Genomic DNA, 18,692 nt, shown 5'->3' with positions numbered 1-18,692 from the left:
TAGCTGGTGTTAAGAATGCAGGGGGGGCATATTATGGTGATAGTTGTTCAACCAAATAAATAAGCATGCCACTGCATTCTGCACAAGCTGCAAGCGACAGAGAAGCCCTGCTGAAAGCCCTGCTAGGAGGGAATTAATGTAATCTAGTCTTATGGTTAGTAGGGCATGTAGCTTTTGCGAAGTTGCCACGGGATAAATAAGGGCACAGCCTGCACAGATTGTACAACTGAAACTCTTGCATGCCACATTCAACACATGGGGTTTCTATGGAAATGCTGTGGTTAAAAGTGAAGTCAGGATTCTTAATCTGGTTCATTAACTCTCAAGTAAGTCTTCTTAATAAGTAAAAAGACATAAAAAGTATACCAGGAGTAAATAATAGAAATAGATCCTGGAAATTTGTGGGGGAATACAGATCACAGATGCACTTAAAAAGAATTTGTTTATGTTCTCTCTGATATTTAGAAATTATGATTGCAGGATGAAGACCACAGCTAATTGGCAACTTCTTAACAGAGATATAGTGATTGCATATGATGATTATTTGTGTTTTTTGAAAGAAAATTATAGGTAAACAGAGTTCAAATACAAAGTTGAAAAGTGGATAATATAAAATACCAACTTATTTTAAAGCAATACCTTATCTTTTCAGTACTTTGCTGGTATTAGTGGATTCCTCTGCAAAAAAAAATGTAACGGGATAGCCACTATTATCTATTTTGTTTTCAAGACCATCCTATACAGAATATCAATTTCTGTTTTAATATACAGAACTCTCATTTGCCCTTCTCTTTACCCCAGCCCTACCGCTTTCTACATTGTACACAACCAGTTTCCAGAGTGACATCTGGTGGTGATTCTAAAATGTTGAATACTGTGTTTGAAATTATATGTATTTCTGATTTAACAGTAAAAGATTACTTGAATTTTCTTTCTTGTATTAGAAGCTAGCTTTTCCAGAAATAACTCTATCATTTTGGATTCAGGGTTTTTGTCATCAGACTCTCATGCAATTTCCTATAAGGACAAAGACATAATTAAGGGTTTGAGAAATTGTTAATTGTATTATCTTCATCATGGGCCAAATTATGCTCTCTGATATGTTCATACTACTCCTAATGGGACCTCAATGGCAGTTATGTTTGGACCATAATTTGGCCTCAGATACACAATCTGAAGATATAAATTTAACAATATTTAAACCTCTTAGAGCAGCATTCTTTGTTTTGGTGAGGGGCAATATGCCTCCCCCCACCTACGAAAAGCAAACATTGATTACGTTTAATGAAGGGAGGGGATTACAGTGCATCTAAAGGAAGGGAAATACAGCAGTACTGTTCTTACAAACATCATGCTTCAGACGGTACACTTAGAAATGTGTATTTACCTAGATCCCATTTTACTGACAGCATGCATGAGCAGAACAGATAGGCACAGGATAGGAGAAAATACTACATGCACATCATGTAAATGTGTCCACAATCCCAAACCTAGCTGGCATGTCACTGTTTTGGCTCATTTGGGCTCCAATCACAATTAGGTCTTTATGCATTACTGTAACATAAACAATAATGATAATGATTAATAATGACCGGCCTTCACAATGCCCCTTTTATGATTATCATATACTGTTGCTTTTTTTTTTGGTCCCTCTCTTTGTAGATATTAAGGTATTTTTATGTCAGGTCCTTTTTGGGTCTAGCTAGAAAATAATACCTGGGAGAAGACAGTCTGGATGATGTAAGAAAGATTGGCTCATTCTGTAGCTGCTACACTTTCTTTAGAAATAGTGAATTTTAGTTCTTTTTAGGGGTACACTATGATTTGCCAAAGTTACGGCAAACACTGTAGCTGAGGCTGAGAAGGGCAACATAAATCTCTCTATTTTCAGATTTCTCAAAAAGGTTGTGTAAGTGGATTCAAGTATTTATACACATTAAGAAACATTCATTTACATAATTCACACAGACACATAGATACATATGAGTGTATATGCCACCAAATTTAAATAGGTTCTCACTAATTTAAATGGTGGTAAATAGTTCAAAACCCTGGTACTAAATCAGTTAGATAATTTAATACAGTGTTAAATTTTCATTGTCAGGAGTGATGAATTAAGAGCGTAAATCAAGTCCCAAAGATTGCAAATAACTCATAATTAATATCTTCTGGGCAGAAATATTTCAGGAATGATGTTAAATAATCAGATAATTCTCAAGGGAGGTTAAAAAAGAAAATTTATAAATATTGAAACAATAAAGTATAAAAATTCAGACCCTTTTAATAATTTCCCCCCCCAACTTACTCTTTATACTTATGGGGCATTTAATATTGTTGCTTTTTTCCCTCCTGTTGAACAGGTGTAATAGAGACGGCTGATCTGCTGGACCGTGAGACTACCTCACATTACTGGTTAACTGTTTACGCAACAGACCAGGGTGTTGTGCCTCTATCTTCCTTCATTGAAATCTACATAGAAGTTGGGGATGTTAATGATAATGCTCCACAGACAACAGAACCTGTTTATTACCCAGAAGTCTTGGAGAATTCACCTAAGGATGTATCTGTCATTCAGATTGAGGCATTTGATCCTGATTCCAGCTCTAGTGAAAAGTTGACCTACAAGATTACAAGTGGAAACCCACAGGGATTCTTTTCAATAAACCCCAAAACTGGTATGTATATATGATAGTTTTATGTGACATATGTATCAATTAATTTATTATCCTGTGTAAATGCAGTGGAATGGACATAATTATTTTTTACCTATTGAGTAGCTCTTTGATTATAACGTTCTAGTCATACTTTGACATCACACAGTTACAGAGAAAACCAGATATTTCAGTGATTTTTAAACTTGTTGGGCATAATATGACCCTCATGTAATTTTCTTTCAAGTTGTTGTGTTTAGTTTTTCCACTTGAGGTTTATGTTGATAGGCAAATAGCGTAGTAGTCCCACTGAAATCAATATGGACAACAGTAACTGTTCACCTGTGTAAAGAGTTTATAATCTAGTACATCATTTGAAAATGGTAAACTGGAGAATGTTTTTATTCTCAAAATATACCAGTTACAATTCTGTTTCAGTGTTATGCCTAACATTTGGGGTAAACCTAGAAATATTGCAGTTTCTAACAAAGAAGCATAAATAGAAGAAAGGAGTGATGCTGAAGTTAGAAGTACTGAAATGTGTGTAAGAATGGAGAGATGGGAAGCTAAATACTGTTGTCAGTTTTAATTGAAACAGAACAATGAATTTAAAACAAAGTAAATGTTACTTAAAACAATGTAAAGGTTACCCAATTAATATCTGCCTATGGATGACTGTAGAAAACATTCAAAATATGTATGCTATTTTTTTCATTAGTCTTTACGAAAGGTACGGGAAGTGGTGCAAATGCCGAGACTTGTCAATGATTCTCAATTTAAGCATATATCATTGCTTAGGGCACAGCTCTGCATTTTATGTGGGAGGTATGTGCAGCTGCTATATTACAGTGGGAGTCCCAGGAAGCACTTCTGATTGAGTCAACTAGAAATGCCTCCTAGGTATCCAGGGAGGTATATACTACAGCTGTGCTTTGTCTTCACCCACACCCTGCCACCCTCTCTCTGGGCAGGTTAGTATTGCTTGCATTGCTAGTACAAGGAGTGGTTTCACGCTCCAACCACACAAAGTCTAGGGAACAATGGAAGTAATTCTGCATTTCCCTCCCCCCCCCCCCCCCCCCCACTGTCCTTGCCCATTCACACAGAGGCTAGTCCAGGGGTCTGCAACCTTTCAGAAGTGGTGTGCCGAGTCTTCATTTATTCACTCTAATTTAAGGCTTTGCATGCCAGTAATACATTTTAACATTTTAGAAGGTCTCTTTCTATAAGTCTATAATATATAACTAAACTATTGTTGTATGTAAAGTAAATAAGGTTTTTAAAATGTTTAAGAAGCTTCATTTAATATTAAATTAAAATGCAGAGCCTCCCAGACTGGTGGCCAGGACCCTGGCAGTGTGAGTGCCACTGAAAATCAGCTCGCGTGCCGCCTTTGGCACCCGTGCCATAGGTTGCCTACCCCTGGGCTAGTCACAGGGGATTCAAAGTACCAAAGCTTAAAGTTAAATCCTATTTCTAAATCTAAATAATATAATTGGGAAGTGGTGATTACAGACTAACATAGCTGTCCTGTAACTTTGCTACTAGCCTTGCACAGATGGATGACATCTGACAGGAAGTACAACAGTATAAAAAAGCGTAAATAAATTAAACTAAATGCCCTAACCAAAAATTTGTGTGCCTTTTGTTGCTTATTTCCTGTTTCCATTTCTTTATCTCATTTTTCTCTCCATCCATGTCTGACCTATTATTTCCATCACCAAAACACATTCTCTCCTCTCACTCTGTCTACTCTTCTTTATTGTTTGGTTTCCCCTTCTCTATTGTCTCTGTAAAGTAACATTTCCTTTGTTCACATTCTCTATTTCTTGCTTGTCTCTATTCTTAGTTGTCCACCTCCTTGCTTTCTTTTATGTCACATTCTCTCTTCTCCTTCTTTTGTCTCTGCATTCCTCATCAATGTCTCCCCCTCCCTCTATATTATTACTTAGCATACTACAAATTTTAACTAATTATTACACTCAAAAATCCAGGGAGGTAGGCAAATAAGTATTATTGCCCCTATTTTACAGATGGAAAAATTAAGGCAAAGGGAGGTTAAGTGACTTGTCCAAGTCTTCAGAGAGCATTTGAGTCAAAGCTGGCATTAGAAAGTAAGAATTCCTTATTCTCAGTCCCATGCCCCCAAAGGGCCTTAGGCTCAATGCCTGACTGTTCGGCTTTAAAATATTGAGCTGCACCAGATCCCCAGTCAGTGATCAAGATGCATTTGAATTGAGGTTATGAGGGCCATTATCTTCCAAATATCCGTTCTATCTCTTGGAAATCAAATACACTTAGGCTGATTAGGCCCTGTTTAGGGCTAAGTTTTTTCAAATGGGTTAGAATGTGAAGAAGTTTCAAAATCTCTTTAAAAGACATTAGATATTGTGTTAGCTACAGAATAAAAAGTACAGAATGCAATTTACATCATTCTATAATAGTAAAGTCATAACTATTTTAATTAAAATAGGACTGAACTGAGCAGTACATCTGAGTACAAGCGATCTCATTATGAGTGAGATGGTAACCTGCTCCACTTGCCTGCATTGTGGATATAAGAGGATTTAAGTTGCTTCCTTATAAGGGCTACTGAACCAAGAGTTATTGCATAGGGGAAAAGCAGCCTCCATGGTGCAACTATGCTCCCTCCCACAGGGATAGACAGAGATGGAGAGTGGACAGAGACTCAACTCTGCCTCCACCATACCATCCACCAGCTGAGCTGGCACAGAAGGGGAAGTGAACAGTGCCAGATAAGGGGCTTGTGCAGATGACTTTCTTCCTTCGGGGAAAGGGGGAAACAAGCATGCATTTATGATTCAGTGTGTCACAGTTCAGCCCCTGATCTGCTCTTGGGGCTGCACAGCCATGTGAGGCCCTGTAGATGGCATCTTGTGATAACTCTGTGGTCAAACCCTATGCTAATAAACCAGGCATAAATGATTAAATTATTAGTAATGGTATATTCTTTAGAGCCATCATGTTATGATTCTTAAAGTGTATGGTGAGTGCTGGAAATACGCTTGAAATGGTTTTAGATTGTCTCCTACTCTTTGAGGTATGGACTGTCTTTTTATTGTGTTTGTACAACACGTAACACAGTGGGGTCCTGCTCCATGACTGGTGCTCCTAGGTGCTGCTGCAGTGTAAATAATAATAACCTAGATGTAACCTGTGCTAACACAGTGGTTGTCTGTCCTCTGCTTGTGGCTAATCCATATATAGAGCTTTATGGGTCTCTTACAGCTTTACACTAAGGGACCTTGTTCTTAGGCTATGTCTACACTACAGATGAATCCAAATATAAATAGCAGTGTAACCATGATATGGCAGCGGAGTCACGACTCAAGTATATACCCACCAGTTTCAGGTGGGTTGGTATGTGGCGTGGCTCAAGCATGCTTCTGCTGCTGCTACCTGTGCTACTATAGCTACGCGGTTATTTATATTTGTGCTAGTTCATTGAGAGCTAGCGTGCAAATGTGTATATATACATGAGCAGGGGAATCACACCCCTCGCTCGTAATGTAGACATAGCCGTAGCATCATGCAGGAGAGGCTTATGTTTTTTTAGATCCCGAGGTCTTGGGTTCAGTCCTCGCAGACAGTCACCTATCTAGGAGTGTCATGCTGCATAGACCTTAAAGTGCAAATAAATCTATTTTCATAAGTACATCGGTACCTCAATATAACGCGACCCGATATAACACGAATTTAGATATAACACGGTAAAGCAGTGCTCCAGGGTGGCAGGGCTGTGCACTCTGGTGGATCAAAAACAAGTTCAATATAATGCGGTTTCACCTATAATGCGGTAAGATTTTTTTGGCTCCCGAGGACAGCGTTATATCGAGGTAGAGGTGTATTGGTGAACTGATCTGTTTTCAACAAGTGGTACCTGTAGAAGTGGTATCTCCCGTGTGCCTAAAGAAGTCCAGGTCCCAGATATCCTCTCCTTCAGTAAACATTTAGTAGCCCTTGAAAGCAATTTTTCTGATTACGTTAATTAGTTATAAACATGACTGTGCATTTTAAAAACTTTTTACTAACATTATCCTTATTTTGTAAAGAGAAATGCTATGCAATAGCCCTATTAGAAATGAGAAAGCATAGCACATTTCCTCTTTATATGCAACAGTTTCTTATCTTATTTACTTCAAGTACATCTGTACTTTGATGAGATTAATGAATTATCATGTTTTTGGATCTTGGAGTTCACTTGTAATGAAGAAAGCTGCTGCACAAAAGAGCTAGCCAACAAGAATGAGACTAGTATCATAGTATTAGTCATTTAGCAACTGACAGACAAAGCAGAGATTAATTGCAAAACTTTCCTGGTCTTAGACTGTATCCAAATATCCAATCCATGATAACTATTCTATGGTTTTGATCATTGAATCCATGAGGATGAAAGAATGACTTTCCCTATTCACTAGCACGTGTAGAGCCCTTCACTGTTCCTTCATTCTTCTTTGCAGAAATGGATTAAGGCTAAATATGGCTCAGGTTAACCAAAATTGTGAGACTCCAGATCTACTCAGAGATTTTGGAAGAAGGAGGTTGAAATAGCAACATTTAATAGCCTTTCAGAGTACATGGCTCTGGCCAGTAGATCAGTTTGATCCTACCATGCTCAGAAATGGAAGCCAGAGTGGAGAGATTGTACTTTGTCCTTATAGCATCTTATATGTATATATTGCCTTTTATTCTGATGGTTGTTCAGTAGTGTGTGTCTGAATTTACCTACCACTACAATGTAGCCACTTCTGGGTGGAACACCGCAGATGTTTAGCAGAAGTAATCGATTACCTAAAAATCTGGATTCCTGTGACTCAGGTCCACCTCTGTAGGCTCATGTTCAGCTCTTTTATTTTCCCCTGATATATCTGATAGGGAGCATTTTCCCCATTTTCCCTACCCATTAAGTGCAGTCCAATTGTCTGATTCTTAGCACTGGAAGCATCTTATAGCAAGGGTTCGTAGCATAGTCACACAATATCAATTAGTTACTAGCTTTTATATAGCAATGAGAAGTTTCTCTGTTACTTTGAGAGTGGTGAGCCAAAGTCACAAAGATCCAGTTTTTCAAATAAGAAATTGCTGGATTCATTTTGGCAAACACAACTGACTAAACGAATTTGACTCTGATCCTTTTCCCATTGCTTTATTAGCAATTTACAACAACTGGGAGATTTCAGATATTATTATGGTCTTGTCATAGTGCTGGCCCTTTAAGGGAGTCAGATGCCTAGCCTGCCTGGGTCAAGCTCCACTGAAGAGAATGAGCCAACCTGTGTCCAGCTGGGGATAGTTAACTGCCTAAGTAGCTAGAAGGCAGTTAATTAATTAAAAAGCACATGGACCTAATAAAAAGCTTAGGAGAGTTCAGCTGAATAAAAGTTCCTGAGAAGAAAGGAAACTCTAGAGGAGCGGAGCTCCTTGGGAATCTGAACTAGGCAAAAGCTCTCCACATAAGGATGCCTGGGAGAGACCCTAAACAACTAGGAGAGAGACTACAAAGCTATCCAGCCTGAGGCTTTACAGCAGAAGGAGCTGCTGCTGGAACCTAGAGATATTTTGTTTTGGGACTTGAAAGTTTTATGCAGGCTCTGAGGTAAAAGCCTTTAAACCCTTGTACAAGTGCTCCTTTCAGCAAGCTTTATTTACTGCTGTAAAGTAGAGTGGCTTCTCCTTGACTGAGATGTTTCTGTGACCTCAGTATTACCTTATTAAGGGGAGAAACTGAGGCTGGCATCAGCAGAGCCACACCTAGTCACACGGGCGTGTTTGGGAGGCAACGAGGTGCCTTCTAGAGGTACAAATTGCTATATAGGAGACAAATGTATAAAAAAACTCCACAAAATTATATAGCACTAACCTTTTACAAATGCTGTCAGTTTACAAAGAGGCTATTTAAACACAAGCATAGCGCTAAGGTTGAGTAGAGGAAAGGCAGACTTTTTCAAGTGGTGCATTTCAATTTGGGAAGAAAGTCTAAAGCAAGATGAGTTTTGACCTTTCCTCATATCCATTCCTTCACCAACATAGTGGGACCCCCCTGGAACAATACATTTACTTGAGATTCAGGGAAATATGTGTATTTGAGATGCTATAGTAGTACTTGTTTTAGTGCTGGGTGCTATAGATTCTCTACTCGTAAACCTCCTGTTTGCCTTTAGATAGCTAAATAAAAGTACAGAAGTGGTGAGAGTCAGGAGATCTGACTTCGTGTTTGACTTGATCTTTGACAAGTCACTTAATCTTCATTTTACAGAGGAGTTATATTTATCTATTCTAGAGGGGTTTGGTGAGTGTATTCATGAATTCTTTTGTAAAGCACTGTGTATTTTTGTTTATGATTTTATTTTACATAATGCAATTACTTTAAAATATCTGGAGTACTTGTGGCACCTTAGAGACTAACAAATTTATTTGAGCATAAGCTTTCGTGGGCTACAGCCCACTTCTTCAGATGCATAGAATGGAACATATATTGAGGAGATATAGATATATATACACATACAGAGAGCATGAAAAGGTGGGAGTTGTCTTACCAACTGTGAGAGGCCAATTAAGTAAGAGAAAAAACTTTTGAAGTGATAATCAAGATAGCCCAGTACAGACAGTTTGATAAGAAGTGTGAGAATACTTACATGGGGAGATAGATTCAATGTTTGTAATGGCTCAGCCATTCCCAGTCTCTATTCAAGCCTAAGTTGATTGTATGTAGTTTGCATATCAATTGAAGTTCAGCAGTTTCTCCTTGGAGTCTGTTTTTGAAGCTTTTCTGTTGCAAAATTTAATTAATTAATTAATGGAGATATCCCATCTCCTAGAACTGGAAGGGACCTTGAAAGGTCATCGAGTCCAGCCCCCTGCCTTCACTAGCAGGACCAAGTACTGATTTTGCCCCAGATCCCCAAGTGGCCCCCTCAAGGATTGAACTCACAACCCTGGGTTTAGCAGGCCAATGCTCAAACCACTGAGCTATCCCTCCGGTCTGTTAACTGAGTGACCAGACAGGTTAAAGTGTTCTACTGGTTTTTGAATGTTATGATTCCTGATGTCAGATTTGTGTCCATTTATTCTTTTGCATAGAGACTGTCCGGTTTGGCCAATGTACATGGCAGAGGGGCATTGCTGGCACAAGATGGCATATATCACATTGGTAGATGTGCAGGTGAATGAACCCCTGATGGCATGGCTGATGTGATTAGGTCCTATGATTATGTCACTTGAATAGATATGTGGACAGAGATGGCATCGGGCTTTGTTGCAAGGATAGGTTCCTGGGTCAGTGTTTTTGTTCAGTGGTGTGTGGTTGCTGGTAAGTATTTGCTTCAGGGGGTTGTCTGTAAGCGAGGACAGGTCTGTCTCCCAAGATCTGCGAGAGCGAGGGATCATCTTTCAGGATAGGTTGTAGATCTTTGATGATGGGCTGGAGAGGTTTTAGTTGGGGGCTGAAGGTGACAGCTAGTGGTGTTCTGTTATTTTCTTTGTTGGGCCTGTCTTGTAGGAGGTGACTTCTGGGTACTCGTCTGGCTCTGTCAATCTGTTTTTTCACTTCAGCAGGTGGGTATTGTAGTTTTAAGAATGCTTGATAGAGATCTTGTCGGTGCTTGTCTCTGTCTGAGGGATTGGAGCAAATGCGGTCGTATCTTAGAGCTTGGCTGTAGACAATGGATAGTGTGGTGTGTCCTGGATGGAAGCTGGAGGCATGTAGGTAAGTATAGCGGTCAGTAGGTTTCCGGTATAGGGTGGTATTTATGTGACCATCGCTTATCAGCACAGTAGTGTCCAGGAAATGGACCGCTTGTGTGGATTGATCTATGCTGAGGTTGATGGTGGGATCTACCAATGTGATATATGCCCCTCTGCCATGTACATTGGCCAAACCGGACAGTCTCTATGCAAAAGAATAAATGGACACAAATCTGACATCAGGAATCATAACAGTCAAAAACCAGTAGAACACTTTAACCTGTCTGGTCACTCAGTTAACAGACCGGAGGGTGGCAATTTTGCAACAGAAAAGCTTCAAAAACAGACTCCAAGGAGAAACTGCTGAACTTCAATTGATATGCAAACTACATACAATCAATTTAGGCTTGAATAGAGACTGGGAATGGCTGAGCCATTACAAACATTAAATCTATCTCCCCATGTAAGTATTCTCACACTTCTTATCAAACTGTCTGTACTGGGCTATCTTGGTTATCACTTCAAAAGTTTTTTTCTCTTACTTAATTGGCCTCTCAGAGTTGGTAAGACAACTCCCACCTTTTCATGCTCTCTGTATGTGTATATATATCTATATCTCCTCAATATATGTTCCATTCTATGCATCCGAAGAAGTGGGCTGTAGCCCACGAAAGCTTATGCTCAAATAAATTTGTTAGTCTCTAAGGTGCCACAAGTACTCCTGTTCTTTTTGCGGATACAGACTACCACGGCTGCTACTCTGAAACCTTTAAAATATATATGTCCTTAAGGTAAAATCTCCTTGTGGCAGGATGCTGTTTTTCTATTATTACTTCCTGTAATTTTGTATTGTGTATATTATTTTTTGTTAGCCTGAAAACTCCACTGAAAGGAAAGGGTTGAGCTTTAACTGACCAAGTAATAATGGCTCAGCAGGTAAAACACTTGAATTCAAGTGGTAAAAAGGAGTTTTGTTAATTACCTCAGGACTAGAGCCATTAAGTTGTCCTCCACAAACAAAGGGGGTTGATTGACTCTCTGCAGGGCAGCCTCTGAATATATGTTTCACATGGATATGTTAGTTCTGCTCTACTGTGGTATAAACCAGGCTCTTTGTTAAAGAATTCAAGTTGTATTATAACTCAGGGTACGTCTACACTACAAGTGCAACAGCAGCACAGTTGCTGTGCTCCAGCTACACCACTGTAGTGCTTGTATTATAGACACTTGTTACAGTGCCGGAAGGGGCTTTTCAGTCATTTGTAGCTGAGTGTCTACCTAGTCGTATCTGTATTGGGGCATAGGTAGTCTTAAGTATGTCTCTCAGGGTGTGAACTTTTGCACCCCTAAGTGTGGTAGCTAGGTTGACTTATGTTTTAGGTGTAGACCAGCCTTAAGAGTGAGACATGAAAGGATGATGTTTTGAGTTGTCTGGAAAAGAAGCCTGTGCTGCCTGCTGTTACTTGGAGGACATGCATTGGGAGTGTGGGAACAGCACTACTAGTCAATGTTCGGACAGAGAGCCACAATGCAAATGGGGTATCAGTTACCTTGGTAGCTGATTTCCACCAAGCATACCATTGAGCATGAGGCTAGACTCCTGTTCAGCTGCCAGAGAGGTGAAAAGGCTCCATGCACTCTCTTCCCCAATAGAGATCCATCTATTAAGGCAGGGATTTGTCCATTAGACTGTAAAATAAAATTAATTTTTGCTAGATTGATATGTCTAGTTTTTTCCCAGAGGACTCCTGCCTCATTCAATGCACAGGACGGACTGCATTCTGAATGAATTGGGCATGTGCAATGAATGACTCTACTATCTGTAGGAATCTCTGCCACATTTTGTTGCAGAAGTCAGGTAGCGTCAGAGAATGAGACGGGATTACAGGCAGAGAAAGGATGGTCTCCTGTGCAAGGAAGTTGAATGCCACCCTGGAGAATTGGATTCTGCCTCTGCCACAGAGTTTCTATGTGATCCTAGTCAAGTCACTTAAACCCAAATTATCACAGGTAGTCACTAATTGTGTGTTCCTTGTTTTCTGAGTGTCCAATATGACACATCTGCGGTCAGAAGTGTTGAGTGGTCATAACTGCAAGTCAGTTAGATCTGTGCTTTGTGAACATATAAAATGTTATGAAAATGCTAAGAGCGCTGAAAAATCAGATAGTAGGTATCTTAATCTGGGCAGCCAAAATTAGTGGACACTTTTGACAATTTTTGCTTTAATCTCTGTGCACCTCAGTTCTTCAGCTATAAAATGGGAATAAAACCACCTAAACTCATGGGGTGTCATGAAGATAAAATGCATTTGTATCTATGAAATACTCTGTTACTATGATGAGAACACCATAGCTGTGCCCATGAAGAAACTAATTTTGTATTCAGTACAAGGTTTGGATGGTAGGTTGCAAATACAGCTGGGAGCCACACATTGAATGTGGAGGATAAAAGGAAATATTGAATAGCTATCTATTCAGTGAGCATAATCCATCCTGTACACTGAATGAGTCGGGGGGCTGTAGAAAAACTACTATGTTGTCATGTAATTAAAAAAAAAAAAAAATGAATGGAGATCTCCTATCTCCTAGAATTGGAAGGTCATTGAGTCCAGCCCCCTGCCTTCACTAGCAGAACCAAGTACTGATTTTGCCCTAGATCCCTAAGTGGCCCCCTCAAGGATTGAACTCACAACCCTGGGTTTAGCAGGCCAATGCTCAAACCACTGAGCTATCCCTTCCCCTAAAGACCACAGCGTGGGCTGATTTAAATCACCAACCAGGAAATCTTGATTTAAACAATTTATTTTAATCCTGTTTCACATTGGTACTTTTAGCTAGTTGATGTAATCATCTCACGCCTACTTTTTGTTCATAGATTGGAAGAGAAAAACAAACTTTTTCTGCTTTTTGAACTCCCAATTTGTTTCTTAACTTTGAATGAACTAGTCATTGAACTATTTGAATATACTTAAATGAAGAAAACATTCTCTCCATACCTGCAGAAGAAGCTGGTGCTGTCAAAAGCTGACTTAGCACTTCAAACTCTCGTTCCAGATGCTCAGCCAATGACTTCAACCAATTCAGTCATTTGACTTTCTTTAAGACTTTGGCAGCAAACATGTATCACTTAATATTTTTTTTGTGTTTAAAAAAATATATATATATTAATAGATTATAGTAATTTTAGGCCTTAATGCAGGTTGTAATAATTTCAAATGTACTTTTATATAGTTTTTAAAATAAATCTGTATTTAATTTTTATTAAAATATACAATTTTAAAAACCTGCTTTATTTATTTGTTAAAATCATCTATTTTTTTTATCCTCCCTGAAAGACTGTATCATAACATGTACACATAAAGGGAGTGAATTAAGGTTGCATGGGCAGTGTTAATCCTGGTATTTCCTAACTTGTGAGTGCTTGAGTTTGCAACCTTAATGTTCTTTTAAAATAACTTTTTCGATGTAAGACTGATAGTTTTGCTGCACTTTTTTGTTTTGTTTTTGAATGTTAATTGTTTTTAAAAAAAGGCTGATAGGAATTTCGCTAGTGTGTGGCAGCTTCTGTAGTTCAAACCATAGCCTTTGGACCTTAAAATGTGCATAACATTTGAGCACAGAAATGTTTGAATTAAAGGCATTTTTTTTAGAAAATGCCACCTTTATTTTCATATGTAAATTCCCACCGTATAATGCAGATTTAATTTAAAAAGTTTAGCCTCAGACAATGAGATTAAAATGTTGGTCTTGCTTAGTGTAAGGATCCTGCTGTCCATTGACTAGTCTTTGCTAATCCTTAGAGCATTGTGAAGTCATAAAAAGCTAATAGTCAGTGGGTATAATGGCAGATCATCCAGGTCACATGCTCATATCAGTTTACAACTGTTCCTAACCTTCAAAGCAATGTCAGTTTGCTGTGGCTGATTCAAAGACTGAGCCAAGTGTAATAGGAAATGGCTACAGCTGCAAACAACTTCCAAGGGTTTCCGATATCATTGGAGAACTACTTAGTGAGGAAATGAAGGCTCTGTGGCTACATTGGGGTATATACTTTTTAACAAAGGAAATCTCCATTGTTTAACATTGTGGTTCTTCATCCTGGTTGAGCTAACCTTTTCAAAACTAGAATCAAACATCTTTTGTTAAATCATATGCTAAATCTGCTGAAAAACCAAAATTGCATTTAGCTGTGATTTTTAACTGTTCAAATTGTGCCGATTTATTCCCTATCCATTTCTGCCACAGATCTTGGAATGAATATAGTAATTATATGATTAGCTGTTGCTTATTTGACACATATTGGGGAGAGGAATAAATGAAGATGTGCAGTCTTGTTATCTTCAGGCCAAATTTTGGTCTTATTGAAATTAATAGGCTGCAAAACTGCCATTTCAATCAATGGGGATTGCACATACAGACAGTGGTCAATATAGTGCCCTACATTTGAAGAGAGAATTTAATTTAGCACAAGACTAATGTTCTTTATAAAAGTACTATCAAGAGTTTGAAGGTATGTGACTAGACTATTGACAGATTTATTTCAGACATTGTCTGCAGTCTTTTAAATGAATATTTTTTTCTTTTTAAATATAGTTCCACTCTATTCTTTTTAGGAAAGAGATGGGGTATGAAGCAAGAAAAATAAAGAAAATGAAAGAACACCATTACCCCAGAATTGCTCTCTCTAAATTGTAGCAGGATAGGCCATCTTGTGGCCTGGCTTGAATAGCACTGCAGAGGCATAAGGAAAAATAAGATCCCCTTCCCATACTATTGTGCAGCCACTCCACATCCCTGCTGCAGGCATGGTACTATGTGCTCGGTACTCTGCTTGTGTGAAGGGGGATTGGGTGCCATCACAGATGAGTTGAGCTAGAATGCGGAAATAATAGTAATCGTAGTACAACCTCTGGAATCAAGGAGAGTATTGTGCCCTTCTGAAGTATGGCTCTTTCCCTGTTGGATGCTAAGTACTGCTCCTTGCACAGAGCTGATTTTTGTAAGTGCAATGTATAGACCCGGATGGAAAATGGAAAGCCCTTTCCATGAAAAATTTTGTGCTTTCGAAAAACATTTTGCCCCAAAATGGGACAAAAGGTCAAAACCACATTTTTTTATGGGAAGGTTTTTCAATAAAAATTCCATTTCATTCTGTTTTGGATCTTCACAAGTAAAGTTGACAAGAGCCTTCCAGCCTAGCTGCTGGAGAGTCAGAGAGTCCACAGTTCCAGCACTGGAGAGGAAGAGTACCCATGCAGATGGAGTGCCTGGGCTCTCTGCCGCTCCAGCACCAGAGTTTGGGGCTGGGCACTCAGCTTGGCAGTTCTACAGGAAACCCTTTTGTCAGTTTCACTGACAGAAAGTGAAATTGACAAAAGTCCTGTAGCAGGGTACCATCAGTTTGATTTTTCGGGACAGAAAATTGAAATTTTAGGTAAAACTGAAATTTTCTCAAGAAAAATTTTGGTTGTGCAAAAAGGGCATTTTTTTCCCTTTGTCGGAAAATCACTTTGACTAGCTCTAAGAATGTATCTGTGTTTTTAATATTACAAAATTTGTTCCTATTCAGAAATGGTTAGGTAACCAGGTAACTAGCTTCAGCTTGGATGTCTGTTTTTAGTTTTTATTTGATGGAAATCCAAAGACAAACCTAGCAAGAAAGAATGTTGAGGACTTTTTAGTGTTAGCTGTAGAAGATTTCACAGTTGAATCACATCTCTGTCCCACAGCCAGTTTAGTAATTCCTTTTCTTATTCCTAGGGCTAAAGTCAGACCATCTGTTGGTATTTTACCTTTTCAGTTTTCTGGCTTACTCACATGTATTGTATATTGGGCTGTACCGGTGGTGCAGTTAAGTTTTTTACCTTTGAGATGTTGCAGCAATATTCCGCATTGTAGGTATAGGGAACATCTCTTACATACAGGTAAAACGACAAATGAAACCTTTTTAATTCTGTCACCATTATGTATACACAAAACATGAAAAGCGTTTGAAAAACGAAAAAATAAGACAGATTTCTGTTAGGTTGCACCTATTTATTTCATGTTTGCATAGATATGAGAATACACCTCTGCTGTTTTGGATTGTCTTTATTTGAGCAAACACAATCAAGTTACAGGACTTGCACTGAGAATTAAAGACCAGCTGGAAGGAGCAAGTGGTCTCATATGTAGGCCTCCCCTTTGCTGCTTTCAAAATGTGCTCACTACAGCATCCGTGGAGTGAGTCCTTGATGATGGAGGAAAAGGGTTCTTGTTCCATTTAAGTTAGTTTTTCTATCCCCCATCTCCCCCCAATGGGTAGTAGAGGGGGATGAAGGAGAAGTTTATGGAGAAGAGGAGGAAGCAGCTGGGCCTGCTCAGGAGGAGGGCACTGCCCTTCTTTCTGACCAGGAGACTGAGACTGGGTGGGTGGTGTGTGTGTGGGGGGGTATTTTCCCCTTAGAGAATTTACCAGGATTGGGTTGACAGCCCCTACCCGTGAAATTTGCAAAAGGACTGAGTTTCCTCATGACTTGCTGTGGGCATCTCACTAATCACCCTTTTTCCTTGGGGCTAGGGAAGGAATTTTTCTCTCACTGCCAGATTGGTGAGGTGGGGGGTTTTCTCCTTCCCCATTGTGGATTTGGCAGCCTAACTCCTTGGGGAGTTAGGTTATAACCTCACAATTTAGTAAGTGAAACTTGTGACAGCTGTTCAGTGCAAGTTCTTGTTATGGAAGGGATACATTTATCAGACAAAATGGATTTGAGAAGGATTTGAAGGAAAGCATCCCTTAGGGAGCTAAGAAGGGGGAGTTTTGGGGCATCTGTGTCTGGTACAGTGGAGAGCTGACCCTCCTCTTGCGAGGGGACAGTCACAGGGTTCTATCTACAGTGTGGCTGGAGCCAGGTAGGGGATTATGTGTAAATGGTTAAGGAAATGATGATAACCTGCACTGTACAACTTATTGCCAGGTATTCCCAGATATTTTTGGTGAATAAAGTTACAGCCTAATTAAATCACATCCCTTGCCTCCAGTCTTCTGCCCAAGTCGTTTTGTTGAAATATTTCTACACTCCAAACATTATCTGGCATTATCTGTGCCCTTCTCTCTCCCTACTAGCAGCATAGAGCACTATCTTTAGAATAGTGTGTATTCTAGGGCTCTGCTGTTGGGAAATCCCTCAAAGAAACTTTCAGCATCTAGAATGGGTTGAAATTCCACCACTGAAATAGAGGAAGAGGAGTAAATTTGCTCATGAAAAGGAAGAAGCTGGTCTGGAGGAGAGGGGGAAGCTTCAAGTTCCATTTTCAAGTATGGGCAGTGTGTTAGACGAGGCAAGGATAAGTTAGACGAAAAATGTTGGGGTTCTTTGTGTTTTAATTCTTAATCTTGAATTTGCTTTAATTTATTATTTTAATAACATGCATATGGAACGAATAACCTGGAACGAATAGCCTGCAGTGATGCATGCACACAAATCACATAAAGAAATCTTAAGATAATCTATAAAGCTGTCAGGAGGAGTATTCCTGATATCATTTTGAACTCCTGCTTCCTCTGGATTTCTGTCAGTGCGCATATGTCCAACATAAACCATTCTGAATATCAAAGGATAAAAAGATAGCGGACGAGAATCCCATCTCAGAGAGTTGCTATACTTTCAGGTTAACTTTTCTTTCATTTTGAAAAGATTTAGATATGTAGTCAGGGAAAATTTCAAGAAGATCAGTATTAAACTCATGGCAGCCCAGCAAAAAACAAACAAACAAAAAACCAAACACCAAAATGTTTGGAATTTCATATTTTCCTGTCAAAGACAAGAATTCTTTTTGCTGAAAAAAAAATATATTCATTATGAGGCTGGCTGGTTAATACTGTATTTTTACGTCTCTTTTTTTATTATTTTGGGTAACCAGCCATTACTTACTGTTTCAGTTTTATGAGAAATGTATCATGTCTAGGCACAGTCCCTTCCAAATCTGCTGTTTCAATATGCATATTTTGAATCTTTTGGAAAACTCTCCACTTTTCTCTTGGTAGTAGAGAGGGAGTTATGTATATTATAACTTTTCTTTGTGTGAAGCCATCAATCAGTTCTCAAAGTTACAGCCTTCCTATACTACAGGAGACCTGATTCTCAACTGGAACTGAGTACAGCAGTTGTTAAAGATGATGAAGGAAAGCCGTCTTTTACCACTGAAAAGCTTTCAGTGGAAGCAGTGAATTTAAAGTTTAGTATCCTAAAGAAATCCCTGTAAGTCAGATAAATAGAGAACGAAACAATTAAAACAGGTAAAAATAGCAAAGCAATCAAACAAAAATCTAATCATTTAGCTCAGAAAGTTGTGTTC

At 38.9% G+C, this 18,692-nt stretch overlaps 1 protein-coding gene across 3 annotated transcripts in view; it reads left to right on the top strand.

Annotated features, from left to right (window-relative positions):
- FAT1 (FAT atypical cadherin 1) overlaps positions 1–18,692 on the top strand; it is a 151,710-nt gene that overhangs the window by 39,041 nt on the left and 93,977 nt on the right. For all 3 annotated transcript variants that reach the window (XM_065405092.1, XM_065405091.1, XM_065405090.1), the window contains exon 2: positions 2,361–2,675. In XM_065405092.1, coding sequence (XP_065261164.1) covers positions 2,361–2,675 — 315 coding nt within the window. The remainder of the gene's footprint in view (positions 1–2,360; positions 2,676–18,692) is intronic.

The sequence above is a fragment of the Emys orbicularis genome, chromosome 5, assembly GCF_028017835.1.
Source record: "Emys orbicularis isolate rEmyOrb1 chromosome 5, rEmyOrb1.hap1, whole genome shotgun sequence".
In the NCBI taxonomy this organism is placed as follows: Eukaryota; Metazoa; Chordata; order Testudines; family Emydidae; genus Emys; species Emys orbicularis.
This window is presented reverse-complemented; position numbering and strand designations above follow the sequence as displayed.